At 38.4% G+C, this 26,011-nt stretch overlaps 1 protein-coding gene across 2 annotated transcripts in view; it reads right to left on the bottom strand.

Annotated features, from left to right (window-relative positions):
• LOC123512325 (glutamate receptor ionotropic, delta-1-like) overlaps positions 1-26,011 on the bottom strand; it is a 129,892-nt gene that overhangs the window by 51,677 nt on the left and 52,204 nt on the right. For both annotated transcript variants that reach the window (XM_045268661.1, XM_045268662.1), the window contains exons 3-8: positions 22,228-22,422; positions 21,870-22,028; positions 21,210-21,369; positions 4,334-4,548; positions 3,844-3,946; positions 2,711-2,867 (exon numbers count right to left, since the gene is read on the bottom strand). In XM_045268661.1, the coding sequence (XP_045124596.1) occupies positions 2,711-2,867; positions 3,844-3,946; positions 4,334-4,548; positions 21,210-21,369; positions 21,870-22,028; positions 22,228-22,422 (989 nt within the window). The remainder of the gene's footprint in view (positions 1-2,710; positions 2,868-3,843; positions 3,947-4,333; positions 4,549-21,209; positions 21,370-21,869; positions 22,029-22,227; positions 22,423-26,011) is intronic.

The following is a 26,011-nucleotide window of genomic DNA, read 5'->3' as shown; positions in this document are numbered from 1 at the left end:
ATCCGTAGGCACTGGTAAATCTCTTAAGGGTTGCAAGCGTTCTGGGTCAGGTCTTAGAGTACCGTTAGATATTAAATATCCTAAGTACTTTATTTCTGGCAAGCGGTACTCACACTTATCTTTGTTGAGGGTTAAATTGTATTTCTCAGCAACTGCTTCGAAGCGCCTCAGGTTCTCGTCACGGTCCTCTTGGTTCATTCCTCCTATAATGAGGTCGTCGATGTAAGCAAAGGTGTCAGTCAGCCGATTATCAGATATCAACGTGTTGATGGTGCGCTGATAAGCAGACATGGCATTCGTCAGACCAAAGGGTATTCTGGTAAATTGGAATAGTTGACCATCAGCTTCAAAAGCAGTATAGAGCTTCTCATCTTCCTTCAAGGGAACTTGGTGGTAAGCACTTTTCATATCCAGCTTGCTAAAAACACGGTACTTCGCTAGCTTATGGACAAGTTCATCAATTCTAGGTATGGGGTAAGCGTCCAAAAGGGTGTAACGATTAATGGTCCTGGAATAATCTACCACCATACGCTTTTTATGTCGTTCATCGCTGGTCACCAATACCTGTGCTCGCCAAAGAGACTGGCTTTTCTCAATGGTGCCCTCACGTAGAAGTGCATCGACCTCTTTCCGGATGAAGGTAGAGTCAGTGCTGGAATGGCGACGTGTTGGAGTGGCGACAGGTCTGCAATCACTGGTTAGATTGGGAAAAAGACTAGGAGCACGGAGGTTCATTTTTGTGATCCCACAGATCGTAAGTTTAGGCCGTGATCCCAGAAGAGTAAATTCCACAGACTTGTGCAGTTTCATGAAATCTTGCCCTAAAACAACATCAGCGCAAAGATCAGGAAGCAAAGAGAGTTTAAACAACTTGTATTCTTTTTCCATTACTTTGATATTCACAAAACAATGACCTTCAGTGACAGCAGCGAGGGGAGAAGAGGCCATGGAAATAGTGTCCTTGGAAGAGGTAGTGGTGAGGCTTAAGCGTGAAGCAACTTTAGGATTAATGAAGCTCGAAGTACTACCACTATCAACCAGTGCTTCAACTCGTACCTCATTGATGTCAGCAGGTGTCGTCGCACAGCGAAGGGGTAAAGTCGAAGCAGCACTCGTAGTCATGGACGACACAATCGCCGCAGAAGTACCAGGCCTGTTCCGCCCTGCTCCAGCCTGGCAAACACTAGCATAGTGGCCTTTCCTCCCACACTTGTGGCAAGTAGCATTGCGAGCAGGACAAGTGTAGCGAGGATGTAGGGGAGCGCCCACAATAGAAACAATTTTTCGTAGCAGCAGTGGTTTTAGCTGAAGCCGTAACTTCCTCACTATCATTAAACACTCGAGAGTCGGTAACAGCTACAGCCGTGGAATGACAGTCAGAGGAAGAGAGAGAGGCATACTTATCAGCGTTGTGTTGTGCCAGTTCCAAGCTGCGAGCTTGTTGAACGGCTTCTTCAAGGGTGAGGGACAGCTTTTCTAACAGTCGCTGACGAATGACAGAAGAGGAGAGACCAGAGATAAATGAGTCATGCATGGCCTCTTCAGCATACTTTTCGGCAGTAACGGCCTTAAACGCACAGTCTTTGGCCATTAGCTTGAGTGCTAGCACATACTGGTCTACGGATTCACTACCCTGTTGTTTCCTGGTGGCCAACTGATGACGAGCAAACACTTCACTAGTAGGTTTTACAAATACAGTTTGTAGAGTCTTGATAGCTTCGTCGTAGGTCTTGCAATCCGCGATGTAGGAGTACACTGAGGGAGACACATAGTTAATGAGGAGCCGGAACTTAGTAGTATCAGACGGTTGCTCGATGGATTGCAGGAAGTTGGTGAATGTGCTGAACCAATGCTGCCAGTGTAGAAGGCTGGTGTCGGGGTGAGCTTCCAACCTCTCAGGCCGAAGGAACTTCTCCATCGTAGCTCGTCCCAGTAGAAGATGTAGTTGAATAAATTGTTCTATATGTCCGTAAGAAGACAAGGAAGAGCCTTCAAGCTTAGGCTTTATTCAACTAAATCTTGACAGTGCTCGAGGAGAGAGAGCAGGAGGCCGGCTGACTAGTGAGTGCAAGGCAGGCAAACTTATCACCTGCTAAAGAGGGCTGTGAAGCAAAGATCGAGCTCAGCGAGATACATGAACTTAACATGAACTTAATAGATTAACAATTCACTATATATTACAAGTATCAACAATTTGGAAGAACAGGGACAAGTACCACGAGAATGCTGCAAGTGTTTTTATTTCCAAAAATGTACTGTACAGCACCTTAATGTGTTTAATAAAAAAAAGTTAGATATAAATGAAGCCTTTAATAGTACTGATTTAGCTGAAGTTAGTGTTTTTAGAGGTTATAGTAATGTTTTGGGGGTCTAGGCTGGAGGTTTGTCCCTGTCCCTCCTTATTCTTAAGTATCTTATGGGAAAAATTGCTTCACAATTCGAATAAACGCTGATTCGACCAATGAAAACTGCCCTAACCCCGTCGAGTTGCGAGGATCCCCTGTACTGTTTCTACTTCATGGATTTTCATCTATCCCAAAGGATTTTTAGGCATAACTCCCATGATAGCCAAGGGATTAATGTACTGTTGTGTGAAGTGTAAGACACAGGTGACATATTTTTAAAAAATCCAATAAATTAAGATCAAGCTTTGACTGGTTAAGAGATATTCCATGCAATGTTTGTAATAACAAAAGGGGAAAGAACTCACCATAAGTTAATGAGACTCATAAATGGGGAGGCTTTCTGCAGCACCATTGTGTATGAATGAGTGACAATGTTGTCTCTTGGGCTGAAGAAGTCACACTTGCCAGACTCTGAAAAACTCCTGGCCACCATCAGATCTCCAGCCAGGGTATCACACAGCCCTAAAGAGACAACACTAATAGAAGTCAGGTTCCAGTTCCTTGCTAAGTGGAGGCACTTTCTTCATATCAAAAGGAGTCAGCTGTGAGTTAAAATTTGCATTATAGTGAGGAATAATTCATATATTACATACATTAGTGCTCTGGTTATCACCATTAAAATTTCTAGTTGATCAAATTATATGAAAACTATGGAAATTATAACTTCCTTTGTAGCATGCACATTCAACTTAAAAAATCATTAATATCCATAAACTCTTTGAAAGTTAGCACCAGGTGAGCCAGGTCAAGGCAAACCTTTGCAGTAATGATTACATAGAAAACAGAAAATGAGAATGGAATTATTGATGAGCCCTTTTTTGAAAAGTTATATTGAAATGGAAAACATCCTATGCAGTGTTAGGAAGAAGAGAAAGAAAAATACCAGGAAAAATTACTGATATTTGAGACAAACATGAGCAAATCAGAAAACAGAAAGAAACTCTAAACAATACCACATCAGGAAGGTGTTATTGCAAAGGCTAAATCTCCTGACCTTCAACCAGAACAATAAGAACCAGTAGCTCTTCTTAATGTCATGTCCTCAGAGCAAGGCACAACAGAAGGCTCTAGACTGCAGGGGTTCTCAACCTCATTATCATTAAGAATCCCTTGAGTTATAAGACCATTTACTCAAACCCCCAGTAATCTGACATTGAACAGAATGTTAATTCAATGACTGACACTAACTCAACATGGAGCAATAGTACTACGAAGAATATTATTAGATCAATGATCTAAATATCCTGAACCTCTGGAGACTGGCAAACCCCAGATTGAGAACCCCTGCTCTAGAGGGAAGATGAAGATGTAATTGAAGACCATGAGCTTGCAGAATGAAACTTAAGATCGTTTTAGTGGTTTCAAATAAATTGGAATTTCAATATCATCAACAAAGCCTGAACACCTATTATATTGGTATATGGAGGCTTTACTGTACCTGCAAACCTTCCTTCTGCTATGTCCCTTCTGGACTTGTAGCAGTCTGGGAAGAAGCCCATACTCCCCTCCAGCAGTGTCTTGTACAACTTCACATCTGCTGTCTGGCAGGGCAATAAATTTGTCATTAGTAAGTTGTGTTATTCTTATCACCACACACTTAAAGACACACACTAATAAAAAGAACTTGAAAAGCTGGACAACAACATAACTGTAATGAGAGATACAAGAAACACTAAAGGACACAATGAAACTGAAAGAAATTTGCTGACGAGGTACCAGAAAGAATAGTTTGGAACTACCTAAACAAGGATGTGATACTAGCAAAAACTATTCATAATTTCAAGGCCAAGTTGGATCAAAACAAATGCAGAGATGGAACAGTACAAGCAAATCTCCTTTCCCACATGACATAACTAGGTATAATCGCACACATAAGGAAATTAAGGTGAGATACATTTACCAGTATACCAAAGTGGCACTGGGCTGACCTTGAAGGTGTGGAGGATAATGCCACCTTGCTCTAGCCTCCAAGGAATACTGTCCTGCACCACCAGCTGCTGCACTGAGCGGATGGGCACTGACACACGAGGCACGGTGAGGCTTGCCACGAGGAGACCACTGTAAGTGCTCATCAGCACCAGTGTTGACAGAAACCACAGGCCCATCAGCCAGCGACTCACACCCACACCACCCCACAGCCAGGCTGTAATGCAACAGTGTGTATTTACCTAGTTGTATTTTATAGGAGGGGAGCCTATGCTCGTGTTGTCCCGTCTCAGTATCTCACAGTGTCTAATTTTCTCTTAGTCGCGTATAGACTTCACACACACCACCTCTCTGTCCAGTCCTTTCCATATATCTATCACTCTATGGGGGAAGCTGTTTTTCTTGAAGTCTCTTCTGTAGTTGTCTTTTCTGAGTTTTAGTCCATGTCCTCTTGTGTCCCTTCTGTCCCTCTTCAGCAGGTCAATCCTATCAGGAAGCTCCATATTATTCATTATTCTGTAGATGGTCAACAGGTCGCCTCTTTCTCTTCTCGGCTCCAGTGTTGGTAATTCTAGTCTCTTCAGTCTCTTTTTCATACGTAAGAGCCGAGAAGGTTGGGGCCAGTTTGTATCCTTTCAATTTTCCTGATATTCTTCCTTATGTTGGGTGACCACAGTACTGCTGCATACTCCAGTTGTGGTCTGATCAAGGATACCAATAACTTTTTCACCATATCTTCATCAATATATGAGAATGCAATTCTAATATTTCTCAGTAAGTTGTAGGTCTCACCAACAATTTTATTTATATGTTTATTGGGGGACATTTCTTTTGTTATGAGAACTCCCAGGTCCTTTTCACTTTCCACCTTCTTAATCTTATCTTCTCTTCAAGTTTATATCGTCTTGTTATCCTATTTTTGTTCTTCCCAAATTCTATAATGCTACATTTCTTCATGTTGAATTCCATCTCCCATCCTTTACTCCATTCCCATAGTCCTGCTGTAGAATTCTACCATCATCGTGCGATCGAACTTTCTTCAAAAGTTTTGCGTCATCTGGAAAGAAATTCATATAGCTTTCTACTCCTTCATTTATGTATATTGCAAACATAATTGGGACCAACATAGAACCTTGTGGAACCCCACTTGCAACTTCCTTCCAGGTGGACTCCGTATCTCTAATTGTCATTCATAGTTCTTCCAGTTAGGAAATCCTTCATCCATTCCAGCAATTTTCCTTTTATTCCCCCTATATCTTCCAGTTTTCTTATTAATTTTCCATGTGGAACTTAATCAAATTTCTAAATCTAAAAATACACTGTCAACCCATCCATGTGTGTGTGTGTGTGTGTGTGTGTGTGTGTGTATTTACCTAATTGTATTTACCTAATTGTAACATACGGGAAAAGAGCTATGCTCGTGTTGTCCCGTCTCCATATCTATTAATGTCCAGCTTTTTCTTAAAATCATGAATATTCCTTGCGTTGACCACTTCCACGTCTAAACTATTCCATGCTTCCACCCTTCTATGAGAGAAGCTATATTTTTTCACATCTCTCCTATAAGTGGCCATTTTAGTTTTTTCCCATGCCCTCTCGACATTCTTTCATTCCACATACACAGATCTTCCCTATCCATTTTTTCCATGCCAATCATCACTCTGTATATTGCTATCAGGTCTCCCCTTTCTCTTCTGTTTTCCAGGGTCGGAAGTTGCATTCTTTTCAGTCTGTCTTCATAAGTCAAATCTCTTAAGTCAGGCACCATTTTGTTGCAGCCCTCTGTACTTTCTCTAGTTTCCTTATGTGTTTCTTTAAGTTCGGAGCCCACTGTATTGTTGCATATTCAAGCCTCGGTCTTATCATTGCAGTAATTATTTTCTTCATCATTTCTTCATCTAAATATACGAACGCCACTCTTATGTTCCTCAATAAGTTCAATACTTCTCCAATTATTTTGTTTATATGTCTCTCTGGCGATAGGTCATTGGTAATTGTCACCCCAAGGTCTTTTTCTTCATGACTGGTTTTATGTCTTCATTTCCTATCTTGTACATACTCCTGATTCTTCTTTCACTCTTGCCAAACTCTATTTTCTTGCATTTTGTCGTGTTGAACTCCATTTGCCATGTACAGCTCCATTTCCATATTCTGTCCAAGTCTTCCTGGAGTAGTTCGCAATCTTTGTCACATCTCACTTTTCTTAACAATTTTGCATCGTCTGCAAATAGGCTCACATAACTGGACACCCCATCCACCATGTCATTTATGTAGACCGCGAACATTACTGGTGCCAACACTGATCCCTGTGGAACTCCACTCTCCACCAAGCCCCATTCTGATGGTCTGTCCTTAATTATTGTTCTCATTTCTCTTCCTACCAAAAAGTCTTCCATCCATTTTAGTAAACTGCCATGCACTCCTACCATTTCAAGTTTCCAGATCAGTCTCTGGTGTGGTACCTTATCAAAGGCCTTTTTTAAATCCAGATATATTCCATCAGCCCAACCATCTCTTTCCTGTATTACATCTATCACCCTCGAATAGTAACATATCAGGTTTGTCGTGCATGAACGCCCTTTTCTAAAACCAAATTGACACTCACAAAGTATGTCATTTTTCTCCAAGAAGTCTGTCCATCTATTCTTCACCACCCTCTCACACATCTTAGCTACCACACTTGTAAGTGACACTGGTCTATAGTTCAATGGGTCTCTCTTGTTACCTGATTTATAGATTGGGACAATGTTAGCTCTTTTCCAGTCTTGGGGCACTACACCTTCCCTTAATGAGGCATCAATTACTTCACAAACTTTTTCTGCCAGTTGCTCCTGCATTCTCTTAAAATCCATCCTGATACCCCATCAGGTCCCACAGCTTTTCTCACTTCTAAACTCCCCATCATATTCTTGATCTCCTCCACAGTTACTTGAAACTCCTTCATAATCCCTTTCTGTTCCATTACCAGTGGTTTGTCAAAAGCAGTCTCCTTTGTGAATACCTTCCGAAAGCATCCATTCATAGCCTCTGCCATTTCCTGGGATCTTCACTGCATACTCCATTTACTTCTAAACTTTCAATACTTTCTCTATTTTTGATGTTGTTGTTCACATGTCTGTAAAAAGCCTTGGTTGGTCTTTACATTTATCAATTATATCCTTTTCTTGTTTCTTTCTTTCTTCTCTTCTAATCAACACATATTCATTTCTTGCTCTTTTGTAACTTTCCCACTGCTTAATCCGTCTTTTCCTTCTCCACCTCTTCCATGCATCCTCTTTTCTTGTTCTAGCCTTTTCACATCTATCGTTAAACCAGTCCTGCTTTCCAACTTCTCTATGTTGTCTTATTGGTACAAATTTTTCTCACCTTCTTTGTATATTTTTATAAATTCCTTCCACTTTTCATTTGCTCCTTAGCACTCTTGAATTTCATCCAATTTGTCTCTTGAAAGAATTTCTTTAGGTTTCCAAAATCTGTCTTGGCATAATTCCATCTTCCCACTTTATATTCTTCATTTCTTCTAGATTTCTCTTCATCTATCACCTTGAACTCCAAAACTGCATGATCACTCTTTGCTAAAGGGCACTCCACCCTCATCTCCTCAATGACCATTGGCTCTGTACTAAAGACCAAGTCCAGTCTTGACGATGCTCCCTCTCCTCCAAACCTAGTATCTTCTTTGACCCACTGAGTTAACACATTTTCCATTGCCAGTGTCAATAGTGTATTTCCCATGTTGTCTCTGATCCTTCCATTGACCAGTCCTCCCAACACACCTCTTTACAATTAAAATCTCCCATCATTATAGTTCGTTCACAGCCACCCAACATTTCTTCCAGACATGTTCCTGTATCACTTATCATTTCTTCATATTCCTGTACTGACCATGCATTTGTCTTAGGTGGTACGTACACCACTATGTAGTGCCTCTTTTTCCTTCATTAGTTTCTGCTCTGATCTTTAGCACTTCTGCCTTTCCCATACCTTCTTTCACTTGATCCACCTTTATATCTTTTTAACCAGCAACATCACTCCTCCTCCCATCTTACCTACTCTATTTCTTTTCCAAACATTATATTTCCTTCTCCAACCATCATCAGGTCTTCTCCTCTCTCAGTTTTGTTTCAGTAAGACCCACAATATCTGGGTTCTTGTCCCTCAAGTAATCGTTGAGTTCTAAAATCCCGATATCACTCCATTTATGTTGGAATACATTACATTTCGCTCATATGTAAGTTTCTTTAGTCCTTTCTTGCTGTACTTTTCTGGGTTATGAACCACTTCCTCAGTCTCATATCCAAGATTCTCCAGAAAACTCTTTCTTCTCCTCTTCTGTCCTCTCTTCATTTTTTTTCAAAGCCTCCTTTCTCAACTCATTTAACATTTCTCTTTCCTTTTCTAAACTGTATTTTCTATCCTTCACATTCCTTCCTGATCTTTTCATGTCCTCTTGCCTCCATCTTCTTCCACAACACACATCTTCTTTGTCTATTTTTTTCAATTGTTTACTATCTTATCTTATTATTTCTCTTCTCTTCTATCTTGTAATTCAGTCATTTCTCAGTCATTCTTCATATGTATCTTTAATTCTCACCATCTTGTGCAATTTCTGTATCCTTTCCATTTTCTTATATCCTTTTTACTCAGACCATCCACTCTCAGATTCACCTTCTATCATCTTGTATTATTTTTTTTCATCATATCTTTATCTATGATGAAATGCCACTCTTATATTTCAACATCTTATGTTCCATATCTTCTTATGTGTTTATCACTCAGATTTTCTTGTATTCACTCCAAGATCTTTTTCCTCTTTTCTTCATTATTTTCCTCATCATTCCATCTTCTTCTGTTCTCTTTCCTAATTCCATTATGACATTTTTCATTCTCCATTTCCATTTTCCTCCATTCATAGATCTTGTTTAAATCTTCCTGTCAGCAACATCCTCTCTTTTATAACTCTTCAATTTTCATCATCAGCAAATTTTTTCTGTTTTCCATGTGTGTCATTTCATCTTGAAACATATTCTTCACTGACCCTTGTCACTCCTAGTTACTTTCCCCATGAGTATTATCTCAATCACAGTTCTCATTTCTCTATCCTTCAAATAATCTCTTGTCCATTCTCAATCCCACAGTCCTCCAATACTCTAGTTTCCAAAATTTCTGTCTCTCTGGCGATAGGTCATTGGTAATTGTCACCCCAAGGTCTTTTCTTCATGACTGGTTTTATGTCTTCATTTCCTATCTTGTACATACTCCTGATTCTTCTTTCACTCTTGCCAAACTCTATTTCTTGCATTTTGTCGTGTTGAACTCCATTTGCCATGTACAGCTCCATTTCCATATTCTGTCCAAGTCTTCCTGGAGTAGTTCGCAATCTTTGTCACATCTCACTTTTCTTAACAATTTTGCATCGTCTGCAAATAGGCTCACATAACTGGACACCCCATCCACCATGTCATTTATGTAGACCAAACATTACTGGTGCCAACACTGATCCCTGTGGAACTCCACTCTCCACCAAGCCCCATTCTGATGGTCTGTCCTTAATTATTGTTCTCATTTCTCTTCCTACCAAAAGTCTTCCATCCATTTTAGTAAACTGCCATGCACTCCTCCTACCATTTCAAGTTTCCAGATCAGTCTCGGTGTGGTACCTTATCAAAGGCCTTTTTAAATCCAGATATATTCCATCAGCCCAACCATCTCTTTCCTGTATTACATCTATCACCCTCGAATAGTAACATATCAGGTTTGTCGTGCATGAACGCCCTTTTCTAAAACCAAATTGACACTCACAAAGTATGTCATTTTCTCCAAGAAGTCTGTCCATCTATTCTTCACCACCCTCTCACACATCTTAGCTACCACACTTGTAAGTGACACTGGTCTATAGTTCAATGGGTCTCTCTTGTTACCTGATTTATAAATTGGGACAATGTTAGCTCTTTTCCAGTCTTGGGGCACTACACCTTCCCTTAATGAGGCATCAATTACTTCACAAACTTTTTCTGCCAGTTGCTCCTGCATTCTCTTAAAATCCATCCTGATACCCCATCAGGTCCCACAGCTTTTCTCACTTCTAAACTCCCCATCATATTCTTGATCTCCTCCACAGTTACTTGAAACTCCTTCATAATCCCTTTCTGTTCCATTACCAGTGGTTTGTCAAAAGCAGTCTCCTTTGTGAATACCTTCCAAAGCATCCATTCATAGCCTCTGCCATTTCCTGGGATCTCACTGCATACTCCATTTACTTCTAAACTTTCAATACTTTCTCTATTTTTGATGTTGTTGTTCACATGTCTGTAAAAAGCCTTGGTTGGTCTTTACATTTATCAATTATATCCTTTTCTTGTTTCTTTCTTTCTTCTCTTCTAATCAACACATATTCATTTCTTGCTCTTTGTAACTTTCCCACTGCTTAATCCGTCTTTTCCTTCTCCACCTCTTCCATGCATCCTCTTTTCTTGTTCTAGCCTTTTCACATCTATCGTTAAACCAGTCCTGCTTTCCAACTTCTCTATGTTGTCTTATTGGTACAAATTTTTCTCACCTTCTTTGTATATTTTTATAAATTCCTTCCACTTTTCATTTGCTCCTTAGCACTCTTGAATTTCATCAATTTGTCTCTTGAAAGAATTTCTTTAGGTTTCCAAAATCTGTCTTGGCATAATTCCATCTTCCCACTTTATATTCTTCATTTCTTCTAGATTTCTCTTCATCTATCACCTTGAACTCCAAAACTGCATGATCACTCTTTGCTAAAGGGCACTCCACCCTCATCTCCTCAATGACCATTGGCTCTGTACTAAAGACCAAGTCCAGTCTTGACGATGCTCCTCTCCTCCAAACCTAGTATCTTCTTTGACCCACTGAGTTAACACATTTTCCATTGCCAGTGTCAATAGTGTATTTCCCCATGTTGTCTCTGATCCTTCCATTGACCAGTCCTCCCAACACACCTCTTTACAATTAAAATCTCCATCATTATAGTTCGTTCACAGCCACCCAACATTTCTTCCAGACATGTTCCTGTATCACTTATCATTTCTTCATATTCCTGTACTGACCATGCATTTGTCTTAGGTGGTACGTACACCACTATGTAGTGCCTCTTTTTTCCTTCATTAGTTTCTGCTCTGATCTTTAGCACTTCTGCCTTTCCCATACCTTCTTTCACTTGATCCACCTTTATATCTTTTTTAACCAGCAACATCACTCCTCCTCCCATCTTACCTACTCTATTTCTTTTCCAAACATTATATTTCCTTCTCCAACCATCATCAGGTCTTCTCCTCTCTCAGTTTTGTTTCAGTAAGACCCACAATATCTGGGTTCTTGTCCCTCAAGTAATCGTTGAGTTCTCCCGATATCACTCCATTTATGTTGGAATACATTACATTGTGTGTGTTTGTTTGTGTGTGTGTGTGTGTGTGTGTGTGTGTGTATTTACCTAATTGTATTTACCTAATTGTAACATACGGAAAAGAGCTATGCTCGTGTTGTCCCGTCTCCATATCTATTAATGTCCAGCTTTTCTTAAAATCATGAATATTCCTTGCGTTGACCACTTCCACGTCTAAACTATTCCATGCTTCCACCCTTCTATGAGGAAGCTATATTTTTCACATCTCTCCTATAAGTGGCCATTTTAGTTTTTCCCATGCCCTCTCGACATTCTTTCATTCCACATACACAGATCTTCCCTATCCATTTTTCCATGCCAATCATCACTCTGTATATTGCTATCAGGTCTCCCCTTTCTCTTCTGTTTTCCAGGGTCGGAAGTTGCATTCTTTTCAGTCTGTCTTCATAAGTCAAATCTCTTAAGTCAGGCACCATTTTGTTGCAGCCCTCTGTACTTTCTCTAGTTTCCTTATGTGTTTCTTTAAGTTCGAGCCCACTGTATTGTTGCATATTCAAGCCTCGGTCTTATCATTGCAGTAATTATTTTCTTCATCATTTCTTCATCTAAATATACGAACGCCACTCTTATGTTCCTCAATAAGTTCAATACTTCTCCAATTATTTTGTTTATATGTCTCTCTGGCGATAGGTCATTGGTAATTGTCACCCCAAGGTCTTTTTCTTCATGACTGGTTTTATGTCTTCATTTCCTATCTTGTACATACTCCTGATTCTTCTTTCACTCTTGCCAAACTCTATTTTCTTGCATTTTGTCGTGTTGAACTCCATTTGCCATGTACAGCTCCATTTCCATATTCTGTCCAAGTCTTCCTGGAGTAGTTCGCAATCTTTGTCACATCTCACTTTTCTTAACAATTTTGCATCGTCTGCAAATAGGCTCACATAACTGGACACCCCATCCACCATGTCATTTATGTAGACTGAACATTACTGGTGCCAACACTGATCCCTGTGGAACTCCACTCTCCACCAAGCCCCATTCTGATGGTCTGTCCTTAATTATTGTTCTCATTTCTCTTCCTACCAAAAGTCTTCCATCCATTTTAGTAAACTGCCATGCACTCCTCCTACCATTTCAAGTTTCCAGATCAGTCTCTGTGGTACCTTATCAAAGGCCTTTTTTAAATCCAGATATATTCCATCAGCCCAACCATCTCTTTCCTGTATTACATCTATCACCCTCGAATAGTAACATATCAGGTTTGTCGTGCATGAACGCCCTTTTCTAAAACCAAATTGACACTCACAAAGTATGTCATTTTCTCCAAGAAGTCTGTCCATCTATTCTTCACCACCCTCTCACACATCTTAGCTACCACACTTGTAAGTGACACTGGTCTATAGTTCAATGGGTCTCTCTTGTTACCTGATTTATAGATTGGGACAATGTTAGCTCTTTTCCAGTCTTGGGGCACTACACCTTCCCTTAATGAGGCATCAATTACTTCACAAACTTTTTCTGCCAGTTGCTCCTGCATTCTCTTAAAATCCATCCTGATACCCCATCAGGTCCCACAGCTTTTCTCACTTCTAAACTCCCCATCATATTCTTGATCTCCTCCACAGTTACTTGAAACTCCTTCATAATCCCTTTCTGTTCCATTACCAGTGGTTTGTCAAAAGCAGTCTCCTTTGTGAATACCTTCCGAAAGCATCCATTCATAGCCTCTGCCATTTCCTGGGATCTTCACTGCATACTCCATTTACTTCTAAACTTTCAATACTTTCTCTATTTTTGATGTTGTTGTTCACATGTCTGTAAAAAGCCTTGGTTGGTCTTTACATTTATCAATTATATCCTTTTCTTGTTTCTTTCTTTCTTCTCTTCTAATCAACACATATTCATTTCTTGCTCTTTTGTAACTTTCCCACTGCTTAATCCGTCTTTTCCTTCTCCACCTCTTCCATGCATCCTCTTTTCTTGTTCTAGCCTTTTCACATCTATCGTTAAACCAGTCCTGCTTTCCAACTTCTCTATGTTGTCTTATTGGTACAAATTTTTCTCACCTTCTTTGTATATTTTATAAATTCCTTCCACTTTTCATTTGCTCCTTAGCACTCTTGAATTTCATCCAATTTGTCTCTTGAAAGAATTTCTTTAGGTTTCCAAAATCTGTCTTGGCATAATTCCATCTTCCCACTTTATATTCTTCATTTCTTCTAGATTTCTCTTCATCTATCACCTTGAACTCCAAAACTGCATGATCACTCTTTGCTAAAGGGCACTCCACCCTCATCTCCTCAATGACCATTGGCTCTGTACTAAAGACCAAGTCCAGTCTTGACGATGCTCCCTCTCCTCCAAACCTAGTATCTTCTTTGACCCACTGAGTTAACACATTTTCCATTGCCAGTGTCAATAGTGTATTTCCCCATGTTGTCTCTGATCCTTCCATTGACCAGTCCTCCCAACACACCTCTTTACAATTAAAATCTCCCATCATTATAGTTCGTTCACAGCCACCCAACATTTCTTCCAGACATGTTCCTGTATCACTTATCATTTCTTCATATTCCTGTACTGACCATGCATTTGTCTTAGGTGGTACGTACACCACTATGTAGTGCCTCTTTTTCCTTCATTAGTTTCTGCTCTGATCTTTAGCACTTCTGCCTTTCCCATACCTTCTTTCACTTGATCCACCTTTATATCTTTTTAACCAGCAACATCACTCCTCCTCCCATCTTACCTACTCTATTTCTTTTCCAAACATTATATTTCCTTCTCCAACCATCATCAGGTCTTCTCCCTCTCTCAGTTTTGTTTCAGTAAGACCCACAATATCTGGGTTCTTGTCCCTCAAGTAATCGTTGAGTTCTAAAATCCCCGATATCACTCCATTTATGTTGGAATACATTACATTCGCTCATCGTAAGTTTCTTTAGTCCTTTCTTACTGTACTTTTCTGGGTTATGAACCACTTCCTCAGTCTCATATCCAAGATTCTCCAGTGTGTGTGTGTGTGTGTGTGTGTGTGTGTGTGTGTGTGTGTGTGTGTGTGTGTGTGTGTGTGTGTGTGTGTGTGTGTATTTACCTAGTTGTAGTTTTACAGGGCTTGGGCTTTATGCTCGTGTGGCCCCGTCTCCATATCTACACTTATCCAATTTTTCTTTGAAATTATGCACACTCGTTGGTGACACCACTTCTTCACTCAAACTGTTCCACGTCTCAACACATTTTTGCAGGAAACTATATTTTTTAACATCTCTCAGACATCTTCCCTTGCTCAGCTTTTTACTATGCGATCTTGTGCTTCGAATGTCATTCTTATCTCAGGATCAGTTTCTCATTATCCACTTGGTCCATTTCGTTGATCAATTTATAACTTGTATCAGATCTCCTCTCTCCCTTCTCTGTTCCAGGATTGGTAGATCCATAGCCTTTAGTCTCTCCTCATATGTCATCCCTTCAAATTCTGGAACCATTCTTGTAGCCATTTTTTTTAGTCTCTCCAACTTCCTTTATGTGTTTCTTTTCATGAAGGGTCCACACTACTCCTGCATATTTCAATCTGGGTCTTATTATAGTACTTATCAATTTATTCATCATTTCTTTGTCCATGTAGTGAAATGCTACTCCAATATTCCTTAGCAAATTATATGTCTCTCTGGAAATTCTATCAATATAGCTTACCAGTTGATTGTTTTCTTCCATCGTCACTCCTAAGTCCTTTTCCTTTTTTACTTTCTCCAGTTCTACTCCATCTCCCATCTTATAGATTCCCACGGGTCGTCTTTCACACTTTCCCATTTCATGACATGGCTTTTGTCCACATTGAATTCCATTTTCCACTTTTTACTCCATTCCCAGATCTTATTTAGGTCTTCCTGCAGTATTTCACAATCCTCTTTTTGCTTTATAACTCTGCACAGTTTCGTATCATCCGCAAACAGATTTATGTAGCTGTTCACTCCTTCTGGCATGTCATTTATATATGTGAGGAAAAGTATTAGCGCTAATACTGACCCCTGCAGCACTCCGCTTTCTACTGCTCTCCACTTGGACTTCATATCTTTAACTACTATCCTTATTTCTCTCCCCCTCAAATAATTTTCCATCCATCTCAATGTGCTTCCTTTTAAGCCATCCTTCTCCTCTAACTTCCACAGTAATCTTGCATGTGGTACTTTATCAAACGCCTTTTTTGAATCCAAATGAATACAGTCAACCCATCCCTCTCTCTCTTGTACTCTATCAACTACTCTAGAGTAGAAACTCAGTACTGTCATATCTCGCCCAACACGACAGTTAGGTTCCTGAGCTCGTCGTGCACGGCGAGATTCGTGTTGGGCAAATAATATGCCCTATGGGAAAATAGGGGTTAGGTTCCCAGATCCTCCCTTAAAAACACTTTTTTACCAAAAAGACTGAAAAAAAAACAATAAGTGAAGTACCAAACACACATTTTATTTAACTACAGTACTAGTACAGTAATACTCCGCTTAACGAACAGGATAGGGGGTGTCAAAGCTGTTCGTAGAGCGGAAATTCGTTAAGCGGATATAATTTTCCCATAGGAAATAATGGAAATAGGGGGGGGATGCATTCTGGGCTGGTCCCCAACATACCACATGGGTTAAAAGTATTGGCGCCAATACTGACCCCTGTGGCACTCCACTTTCTACTGCTCTCCACTTGGACTTCATATCTTTAACTACCGTCCTTATTTCTCTCCCCCTCAAATAATTTTCCATCCATCTCAATGTGCTTTCTTTTAAGCCACCCTTCTCCTCTAACTTCCACAGTAATCTTTCATGTGGCACTTTATCAAACGCCTTTTTTAAATCCAAATAGATACAGCAGTCGATCCATCCCTCTCTCTCTTGTACTCTATCAACTATTCTAGAGTAGAAACTCAGTAAATTTGTTACACACGACCAACCTTTTCTAAAAACCAAATTGGCTATTTGATAATAATTTGTTGTCTTCAAGGAACTCGATCCATTGGTTCTTTACTACTCTTTCACACATCTTGCATATTATACTAGTTAGTGATACTGGTCTGTAATTTAAAGGTTCATTCTTCCTTCCTTTCTTATATATGGGAACCATATGTGTGTGTGTGTGTGTACAAGTTCATTCAGTTCAATATGAAATCCAGCACCAGTATTGGCTAATGTGCACCAACCCTAAGCTTAATTCCATGCGAGCAAGCAAAGTGGGCGATCTAGAAAAAAATTGGGCATTTATTTATTAATTAAAATGCATGATATGGTTTTTAACATTACAATCAGATTATGTTGATGACTGGTTTTCATTTACAATCTGATCTGGTCTTGAGTGAGCCTACTGTCAAGGACCAGGTCCATTAAGTTTAATTATCTCAACTTTATAGTATGATAGCACTTGATATGAGATTATTCACATTTAACACTGATGTTTGGAAGACATGCAGTTCAGCTGCAATTATAAAAAGCAACAAAACACTAAAATATTTTCAGGCAATTTATTATCAAAGAAAATAACGCTGTGTGAACATTAAGGAAACTGACCGAGTAAATCTCTATTTTCGTTATTTTCCAACCAAATTAAACCTTTTTTTTTATGAGTTATTACCTATGTTTAAATGAGTTATTTGTGAGAGTTTCATTAACTTTTGGCTTTTAGTTTTTTTCAGAACTAATCCACCATATGTCACCGCTGCTACATGTCCCCTGCTGACATGATCGAGTTAAATTATTGTTGTATCAAATCCCACCTAGGTGCATACAGAAGCATAGAACATTGAATATTATGATACTGTTGACATTCTGTATCTACTTTTAAATATCCTGTATGGATCATTTTGGAAGAAGTTGGTCAAAACAAATTTTTTTTTTTGTGATTATCTTGAAATACTGCTATCAATATCCTAAATATGGCATACTTCAAGTCTAAAATCTATTGATTTGGACAATGAAAAGGTAAAAACTTTGACTGTACTATATAGCATGACCCACCTTACTCAGTAACATTTTGAAGTATGTGTATAGTTATTTTTTGTGGGAATTTTAGCATCGTTTTTACCAAGATCAAGTTATTTTAAGTCTTCAAAATATACAAACAGGATAAAAAAAACAGTATCAGTCTGATATTAAAAAAACACAAGTTTTATCAAATTAACTTAAATAGAATAAAATAGTCCTCCATATTATGTGACAAGTATGGAGGATAATTATTTTTTAAGTTAATTTGAAGAAACTTGTGCTTTTTATGGCAGGCTGATCCTGTTTTGTTTTATTCTGCTTGTATATTTTGAAGACTTTACATAAAATAAATAAATAAAAAAAATAAATAAAAACAAGATGCCCTAAGAAGTAAAAAGTTAGTTGTAACATGTCACATTGTTACAGCTAGCTTTTTACTTCTTGGGGCCTTTTTTATGTAAAGTCTTAAAAAATATACAGAGTAAAACAAAACAGGATCAGTCTGCCATAAAAAGCACAAGTTTCATCAAATTAACTTAAAAAATAACAATCCTCCAAACTTGTCACATTGTTACTTCTTAGGACCTCTTGTTTTCTCACAACAGCAATGTGCAATTTCTAGCTAAATGAGGGCTTCCATTAGCCGTATCATAACAGAGGTGGGGCTTCCTGACCAATGAAAGGGACTGCACAAATGAGTTCAGCATTATTCTTCTCTAGGATTGGGTATCGTTTAGCTTTTATCCAGTACCAATGCCAAACCAGTACTTTTGAAACAGTGCCTGTGCTTAAATGGTGCCCGAACTGATGCTTAAAGAATGGAAAACATACAAACTTTGTCCAAAAATGCTGCCTTTTTATTTCTAAGGCATTTTGTAAAGTTGAAGAGAATATTAATTCAAATCCCTAAATAAAAGGCTATAAATACAACTAAGACTAAGAAATAAATTAACCAATATAAAATATGATTCACAGTAATCTAATAGGAGTAAATTTACTCATCATCACTATTTATAGCCCCGCTCTGACCACCCTGTTACTCCCCCTGTGTTTGCCCCTGCCCCTATGCTGTGCTGTTTGACACGCACTCGTTGCTCTCACACAGCATGAAGGAAGATATAGAGAGGAGCAGTCATCGCTAATGATGTTCAATAAGTTTCACAGGTGGGGCTTTAAAATCACAATGTTAGTGTAATAGACTATTCTTTCTTTAATACATATTTCTCAATAAAAAAAAGACCTGGAGGTGGCTGATCACAGCAGGTCACAGCTGACCACTACTGCTATATTTGGGCAAATAGCTCACCTACCTGAAGTAAATGTAGTGCTTGAAGTTGGCTAATTGTAGGGCAGAGTCAAGAGGTTCATGTGTCAGGGACAGCTAGTGCCTGCCAATCAAAGAAGTATAGGAGCTAAGCTGTTGGTGGAAGGACACATGTAGACCCGTGAATAATAAAGGGCATCTCTGCAACCTAATATCTATTTTAATTTCATTCTATCCTAACGTCTTTCAACTAGACAGGGCAGTCTATGCACAACAGAAACTTAATAATTCATAAAAAATTTTTAAAGTGGACTTAAAAGGGCACTTTGTTTGACAAGGGCAAAAAGGGCAGGGGCTGAAGAATCCTTTTGGGTCTGTGTGTGCACGTCCCTAAACCTGTAGGTGTTTGTCAGGAAGATGATAAAATATATTAAAGATTTACTAACATAAAATGGAGTATTAGTGAAATAGAAGCAGTGCAAGAATAACAAGAAAGGATGGAGGACCTTATGAAGTATTATATGTATAATGTAACAGGTCACAAGAAGCTAATATCTGTATAAACAGTTGGCATCACTTCCAAACAAAGAGCAGCCAATCCAATTTGTTTTTCTCCATTTATTATTAAACCAGCTCAATTTTAGCTCCCACCATAACTCCAGTCAATGAAGGAAATGTTTCTTATTGTATAAAGCATAAACACTACAGTATACATAAAAGATAAGGCTGAACTTCTGAAAGACTCAATAGCAGAGTGTAAGTCTGAATTATATAACACTGGCTCTTCAACAGTTTAAGATATAAGGAAACAGAAAGAGAAATTGCTCAGTTTCTTGCTAAAAGTATCAAATGTATCAACTGTGTTGGTATGGCCAGAAATCAAGTATCAATATCAGTGGAGAATGTGGTACATATTCATTCAAGGGGTATTTCAAAGGTAGGATGAGGCGGTTAACTGTTAGGTTACGTGTATTCTGACTTAATTTCATCATGACATCTTTTTACTTCTCTGTCATGTTGGCAATGATAAGGTCAAGGCTGTATTTGTGGCCACAACTCAGATTTTGCCATAAATTGTCTTAAAAAAGCAATGTGGCCCTTGCATTTACCTGCAGATTGTTTCAGAATGAGTCGACAAGTACAATTATTCAGTGCACTTAAAATCTAGGCTGCATAAGTCATTGCATAACAAGGGAACTTTCTCACCCTAGCACAGAGAAAGTGTATGATTGATGCTGTGAAATACTTGACCAGGGGTAATGAAAACAGGCTAGATGTCCTGTGGCATGATGAAGCAACATTTACAGTAACTTGTAATAGAGGTGAAAATATGCATCACTATAAAAGGATAATGACTTCCTTGACCATCATGAGCACTGAGGAACAGTAAAACACCCAGATTCACTGATGATGTTACTTTTCTGGATGAGGGCAAGGAAAATAGTACTACCAGCAAATATTAGGGTAAGTCAATATGTGTATTACAAATTACTAAGTGACCATTTATGTGAATCATTTGAGAACTCCAGGATCAGTAAGTTCCTACACTACAAAGCTTCTGCCCACACTGCAAAATCAGTGAGGCAATTGGCTAGCGATTGTGATGTCAGATCCACTGATGATTGGCCAACAAATAGTCTTGATATTAGTTCTATAAAAAAAACCTGCGGCATGTGTTAAAAGGAAGAGATGTTAGCACCCTAATAAAGCTGGCAATTACGGAGTCATGGACACAAATACCACCTAAAAATTACTAAATCTTACTTTATCAATATCACTTGGATGGTGTTCAAAGTAATGAAGGTAATGAAGCAGCATTAATGTTTTTATTTGTTGATAATTTATGCAGTAACATTAGAAAAGTGTCACTTAAAAAACACTTTTGAAAAGCACTGTATTCTGCATGTTTGGTGATAAGGGAATACTTAAAAGTTCAGATATTTAACCACGCTCAGGCCAAAGATAATATAATTTTCCTGAAATTAATTAATAACACCATTTACATTTCTATGCTAGCAGCCTTTAGACAATAGTTTGCAAAAAAGTATATCAATATTATAAATATAATATTTGTATCCTCCTCTTTTATTCTTCATTACCTCTTTCATTCTCCTCCTCCCCTTATTCCACCTACTCTATGAACCATCCCTTTCCTCCCTCCTTTTAATCTTCCATGCAAGGTAATATATTTTCTCTCACATCTTCAATCACTCTCTCCCTGATGTCTGTTGTATACTTTCTTGCATCCTGTGAGAACTATTCTCTCTACTCACATTCCTGCATGAGTCCACTCCACACATGAAGGAGCACAAACACTGCAGACATGTGATTCTTGTGAGGTCCCTGTGGTGTCACAAAGCTGCCTTCAACCTTCATGGCAAGCCACACTGCAGCTGCTACTACTACCACACACATCACTGTCAACATCCACACCTGATGAAAACAACCATTTAACACAAAGGTAAGGGCATATCTAACACTACTTCAATACATAACTACTTATCATCAGTCACATAAAAGTAGATAACTATTATTACCACACTATGTCTCCATTTAGAACATTGTATAGATAACTCAACATCATACCAACTAACATTTACATTTTCCTACACCTCTTTTCTCTTCTTTTATAGTTTCTAGTTTTCTCTAATGTTTTAAATAATGTTATGTTGAAAATTCTATAGGTCATGTCAAGGGTTCAGCCAGAAGTTGTATGTTGTGTAGTCACATACACCAGTGCCCTAAAGTACACATGATGTTTGTTTGGGTTTTAACTGCCATAAACATCCACTGAAGTTTCTAATTTCCAATATGTAATATAATACTGCTTTATGCCATAGAGTATTTTCAATAGTACAAACATCTTGCCTATTACTAATGCTATGCACTATATCAACATACATTTATATATTTCTGAACTGGTATGCACTTACAGTGGGGTGGTACAGCCGCACAAAGTCACTGAGATCTGAGGAGCCACGTGGTCTGGGCAAGTACACTCGGTGAGGCAACACAAATATGCTGGCAGGGAAGTCTGCCACTCTAGTCCGTGGGTAAGAGATGGCAAAGGGTCCCAATGCCATGTCTACTTCCTGCATCTCATTAATAGTGGATGTTACAAAACAGATAGAGTAGTACATAGTGCATAAAATATGTAACGTGATCAAAGGATGACTTACATATCTGACCTTGAAAAACATTTGTAAATTGTAAATTCATAATTTGAATCAACATTAGATTTTTATTTTTCACATTTAATGCATTTTTAGAAAGAGGACAAGATCACCTCACCTGCCGCTGAATCATCCCCAGCATGCCATTCCAGGAGCCGTTGGGGAGCTCCACCCCCCACAGGCCATCAGGGGGAGGCACAATCTCAACACTCACATTCATCTTGGAGGTGAGCATCAGCAGCAGGTCCCACATGATGCCTGAGTACTGACTGCCTCCATCTCCTCCCTGCTCGATGAGGAAGAATGGCTGCCACTAATTGGAAGAAGGAAAGTAACATGTCAACATCACATCACTATAGTCCTACCTTGTGTCACTAAGCGCTTCATTCTCAAATATTTTGTCATCTTATTTACACTTTTCTTGGTTTAACAGAGACCATTCTCCTCCTATACATCATGAGAGAAAGAAGTGGCCCACAAAGGGTAATTGAGCTTTCCATCACCTGAATTTCATACACTATATTTATGCCTGGAATTATGCCAAGTATGTTCAACTAGTCAAAATCTTCTTTGATGGAAAATGTCAATCTTTCTGGATCCAAACACCCTCTTGACTTTTGGGATATAAGCAAAGACATTTCCAATAACTTTATCTTTCTCTCCTTTCCTTCATCCTGATGGCACCATTGGCATCTCATCTATCTCTAAAGTTGAACTCTTCTCTAAAGTTTTTGTTATAAATTCTACCTTGGATGATTTAAGGCTTGTTCCTCTCTGCTCCATCCTCTAACTATTTGATGCTATTCATTAAGATCCTTTGCAATGATGTTCTCCATGCCTTCACTGGAATTAACCCTCAGAAGGCATATGACGACAGATCCCTACTATTGTTCTCTGAAAATGACCCTCTGTATGTGCATCTTGCCTAGACATACTATTTCATCTTTGTCTATTAGCATTTAATTTTCCTTCTTGCTGGAAGTATGCCCTCATTCAGTCTGTTCCCCCCGCCCAAAAAAAAAAAAAAAAAAAAAAGAGATTGCTCTAATCCCACAAACTACCATCCTATTCTTTTAATTTCCTGGCTCTTATTTTTTTTTCTCTCTATTCCTGAACAAGAATATTATTGAATTAATAAAACACATCAACTAGCTTTCCCCTAATATGTTTCCATCACTGCCTGTAAGTGGCTGTATCTTTTGCTTCACCCATCCCACTGCTCACCTATTTCTAAGCTTAGAAAGTTTGAAGCCTGGAGTAGTTGTAATTAAGGTTTGTAAGCTACCAGGAGACCTGCATAAAAGCAATATATACATTGCAAAATACCAATTTTCTGAACACTTGCCAAGAACTGAAAAAGATACCTCTAATGTTCCCTAAAAGGCTATAGGACATTATGACACTGTATAATTTCACTTTCTCTTTATTATCATCATTGTTGTTATTGTCATTATTATTATTATTATTATTTACCATTCACATATATGATACTTCATGTCTTTGCATCCAAGATTGCTGTCCACTTTGTAGTCTCTTGAGTACACAGGAGCCATTCCACACACAGTGTTTGCTATTATTCCAAGCCCAGACTATCTTTAGAACTATATGTGCCAGCACCAGCATAACATTCAGGGCCTCTGTGTACTCACTCATCATCCTCATTATCTAACATGAGGAAAAGATCCACAAAAGAAAAGCAGGAAACACAGGTTGCTGTAGAGTCATAATCCAGATGAAATAAGAGCAAACACTTTGTAAAACAACTTTAATGTAATGAGAGAATCTTGGTGTATAGAGATGGCTATGTTGCCAAAGAGGATGACTATGATGTCACAAATAATCCTGCACAAAAAAATAATGAAGAAATGTAATAGATAAAACACATAAATGATAAATGATGATGATAATAACAATAATAATAATTACAGCAAATTAACTCAATATATACCATACATGGATACCTAAATAAGTGCTGCTATGCTTTACCCTCCTCAGTCAACATGCCATGCAGTCACTTGAGGAAGAGGAAGAGGTTACTCAGCTATGGCCTGAACCTTCCACTTTAAATTAAGATTGTATGGTGAGATGATTTGTGTCCTTAAAGGATGTCCAGGGGTGAAGCTCCTCTTGGTTATGTATTGTTAATGGCCGTAACAGAGGTCTAAGTGGGGCAAAGCGCCCTCCTCACTCCTCAGTTTAAGCTAAGCTGGTTAACTTAAAGTTAGGTTAAGTTTGTCACTTTGAGGAGAGTACAGGTGGCGAGTTAGTTAACATAGCCTAGAAATTTCCCATTTTCAAAATATGTAATTCTTCATTCGTAAGACCTCTCTGGAAGGTTAAAAAAAAATTTTCACTTAATCTTTACTATCAGGTCCTCAAGCCTGTTCGGGATAGGAAAGATGTACCTTGTCAAACTGTAATTTTACCTCCCCGTTCACAAGCTGAATCATGTTTGTCACTGCATCGCTGGAAAACACTCAATCACTTGTAAGCAAGTGGCTGTGGTGCGAGTCGACGAGTGAGGCAACGCAAGGTAGCCTCCTTTTGTGGGAATGTGCAAGAATCAACAGTCAACACTATCATATACCATATCGGAAGACCGAGTGATGCTAGTTGATAGAAATAGTCAACTCTTGATTAACATGAGGGTTACGTTCCTGGAGACATCACATTATTCAATATTACAACAGCATTCACGATGATATTACGGTTATTTCACTACACACGGTCTTCCTACTGTTCACAGTTCATTCTCTAGTTCAAGGTGCGAAAGATAGCAGAGAAATTACGCACAGCACTTGAAATTCATAGAAGCAAGGTGTTTAACGCGGACGGTGGTCTAAGTAACCTGATCCGAGCTGACCTCCAAATTCTAATTACAGTAACTAGTTATAAATACCAAAAGGAAATATTTTTGTTACCTCTAAAAGGAATGCATTGGTAAGCTACCAGAGTTCCAGCTAGACAAACAAAAAAAAAAATAAATAAATAAAGCCCTCTCAACAGAAGACACTGTCAAACTGCCACAATGGTGAACAGCGCAGGTTCAACCACTGCCATGGCGGCTACTTGTGTGCTCTCCCAGCCAACACCACGCTCCTGTATTCTTCCATTATAAGCCATGCTTGATTCAAATAGCCTGAGCAAGAAACGCCGGTACAACACTTACGTGTGTTATTGTAATGCCGACAAGCCAAAGAGATAACACTTGTGAAAAAAAAAAAAAGCGGTAGAACCTTCCTTGACAGACACCTCTTGTGAACTTATGCGCAGCCCTGGCATCATGGCATGTGACAACACACTTCAACACAGCCAACTGAGTCTTTGCGAACAGCTGACTGCGCAGCTGACGCCTAAGCGGCCTAACACGCTATGTAAATAAAAAAAAAAAAAAAGACATCTCCGATCTTGCTCCTTATGAAAGGAAATTTAATTATCAAATAAATTGAATCAGATAATAACTAAAATACTTGCAAAATCTTGCTAATAAAAAAATTTACGAAGAAATGTAGAAAAGTTAGCACGTCAAAATACTCTCTCTCTCTCTCTCTCTCTCAATCAGTACTGACATTCCAGCCCTTTGCTCTCTTCAATCTTCTCTCCACCTTCCTCCTTCCCTTCCTCTATCCCTTCTTCACCTCCCTATATATATATATATATATATATATATATATATATATATATATATATATATATATATATATATATATATATATATATATATATATATATATATATATATATATATATATATATATATATATATATATATATATATATATATATATATATATATATATATATATATATATATATATATATATATATATATATATATATATATATATATATATATATATATATATATATATATATATATATATATATATATATATATATAT

Source organism: Portunus trituberculatus, chromosome 33, assembly GCF_017591435.1.
Source record: "Portunus trituberculatus isolate SZX2019 chromosome 33, ASM1759143v1, whole genome shotgun sequence".
Classification (NCBI taxonomy): Eukaryota; Metazoa; Arthropoda; class Malacostraca; order Decapoda; family Portunidae; genus Portunus; species Portunus trituberculatus.
The sequence above is the reverse complement of the archived record's forward strand: the minus strand, read 5'-3'. Positions and strand labels throughout refer to the sequence as shown.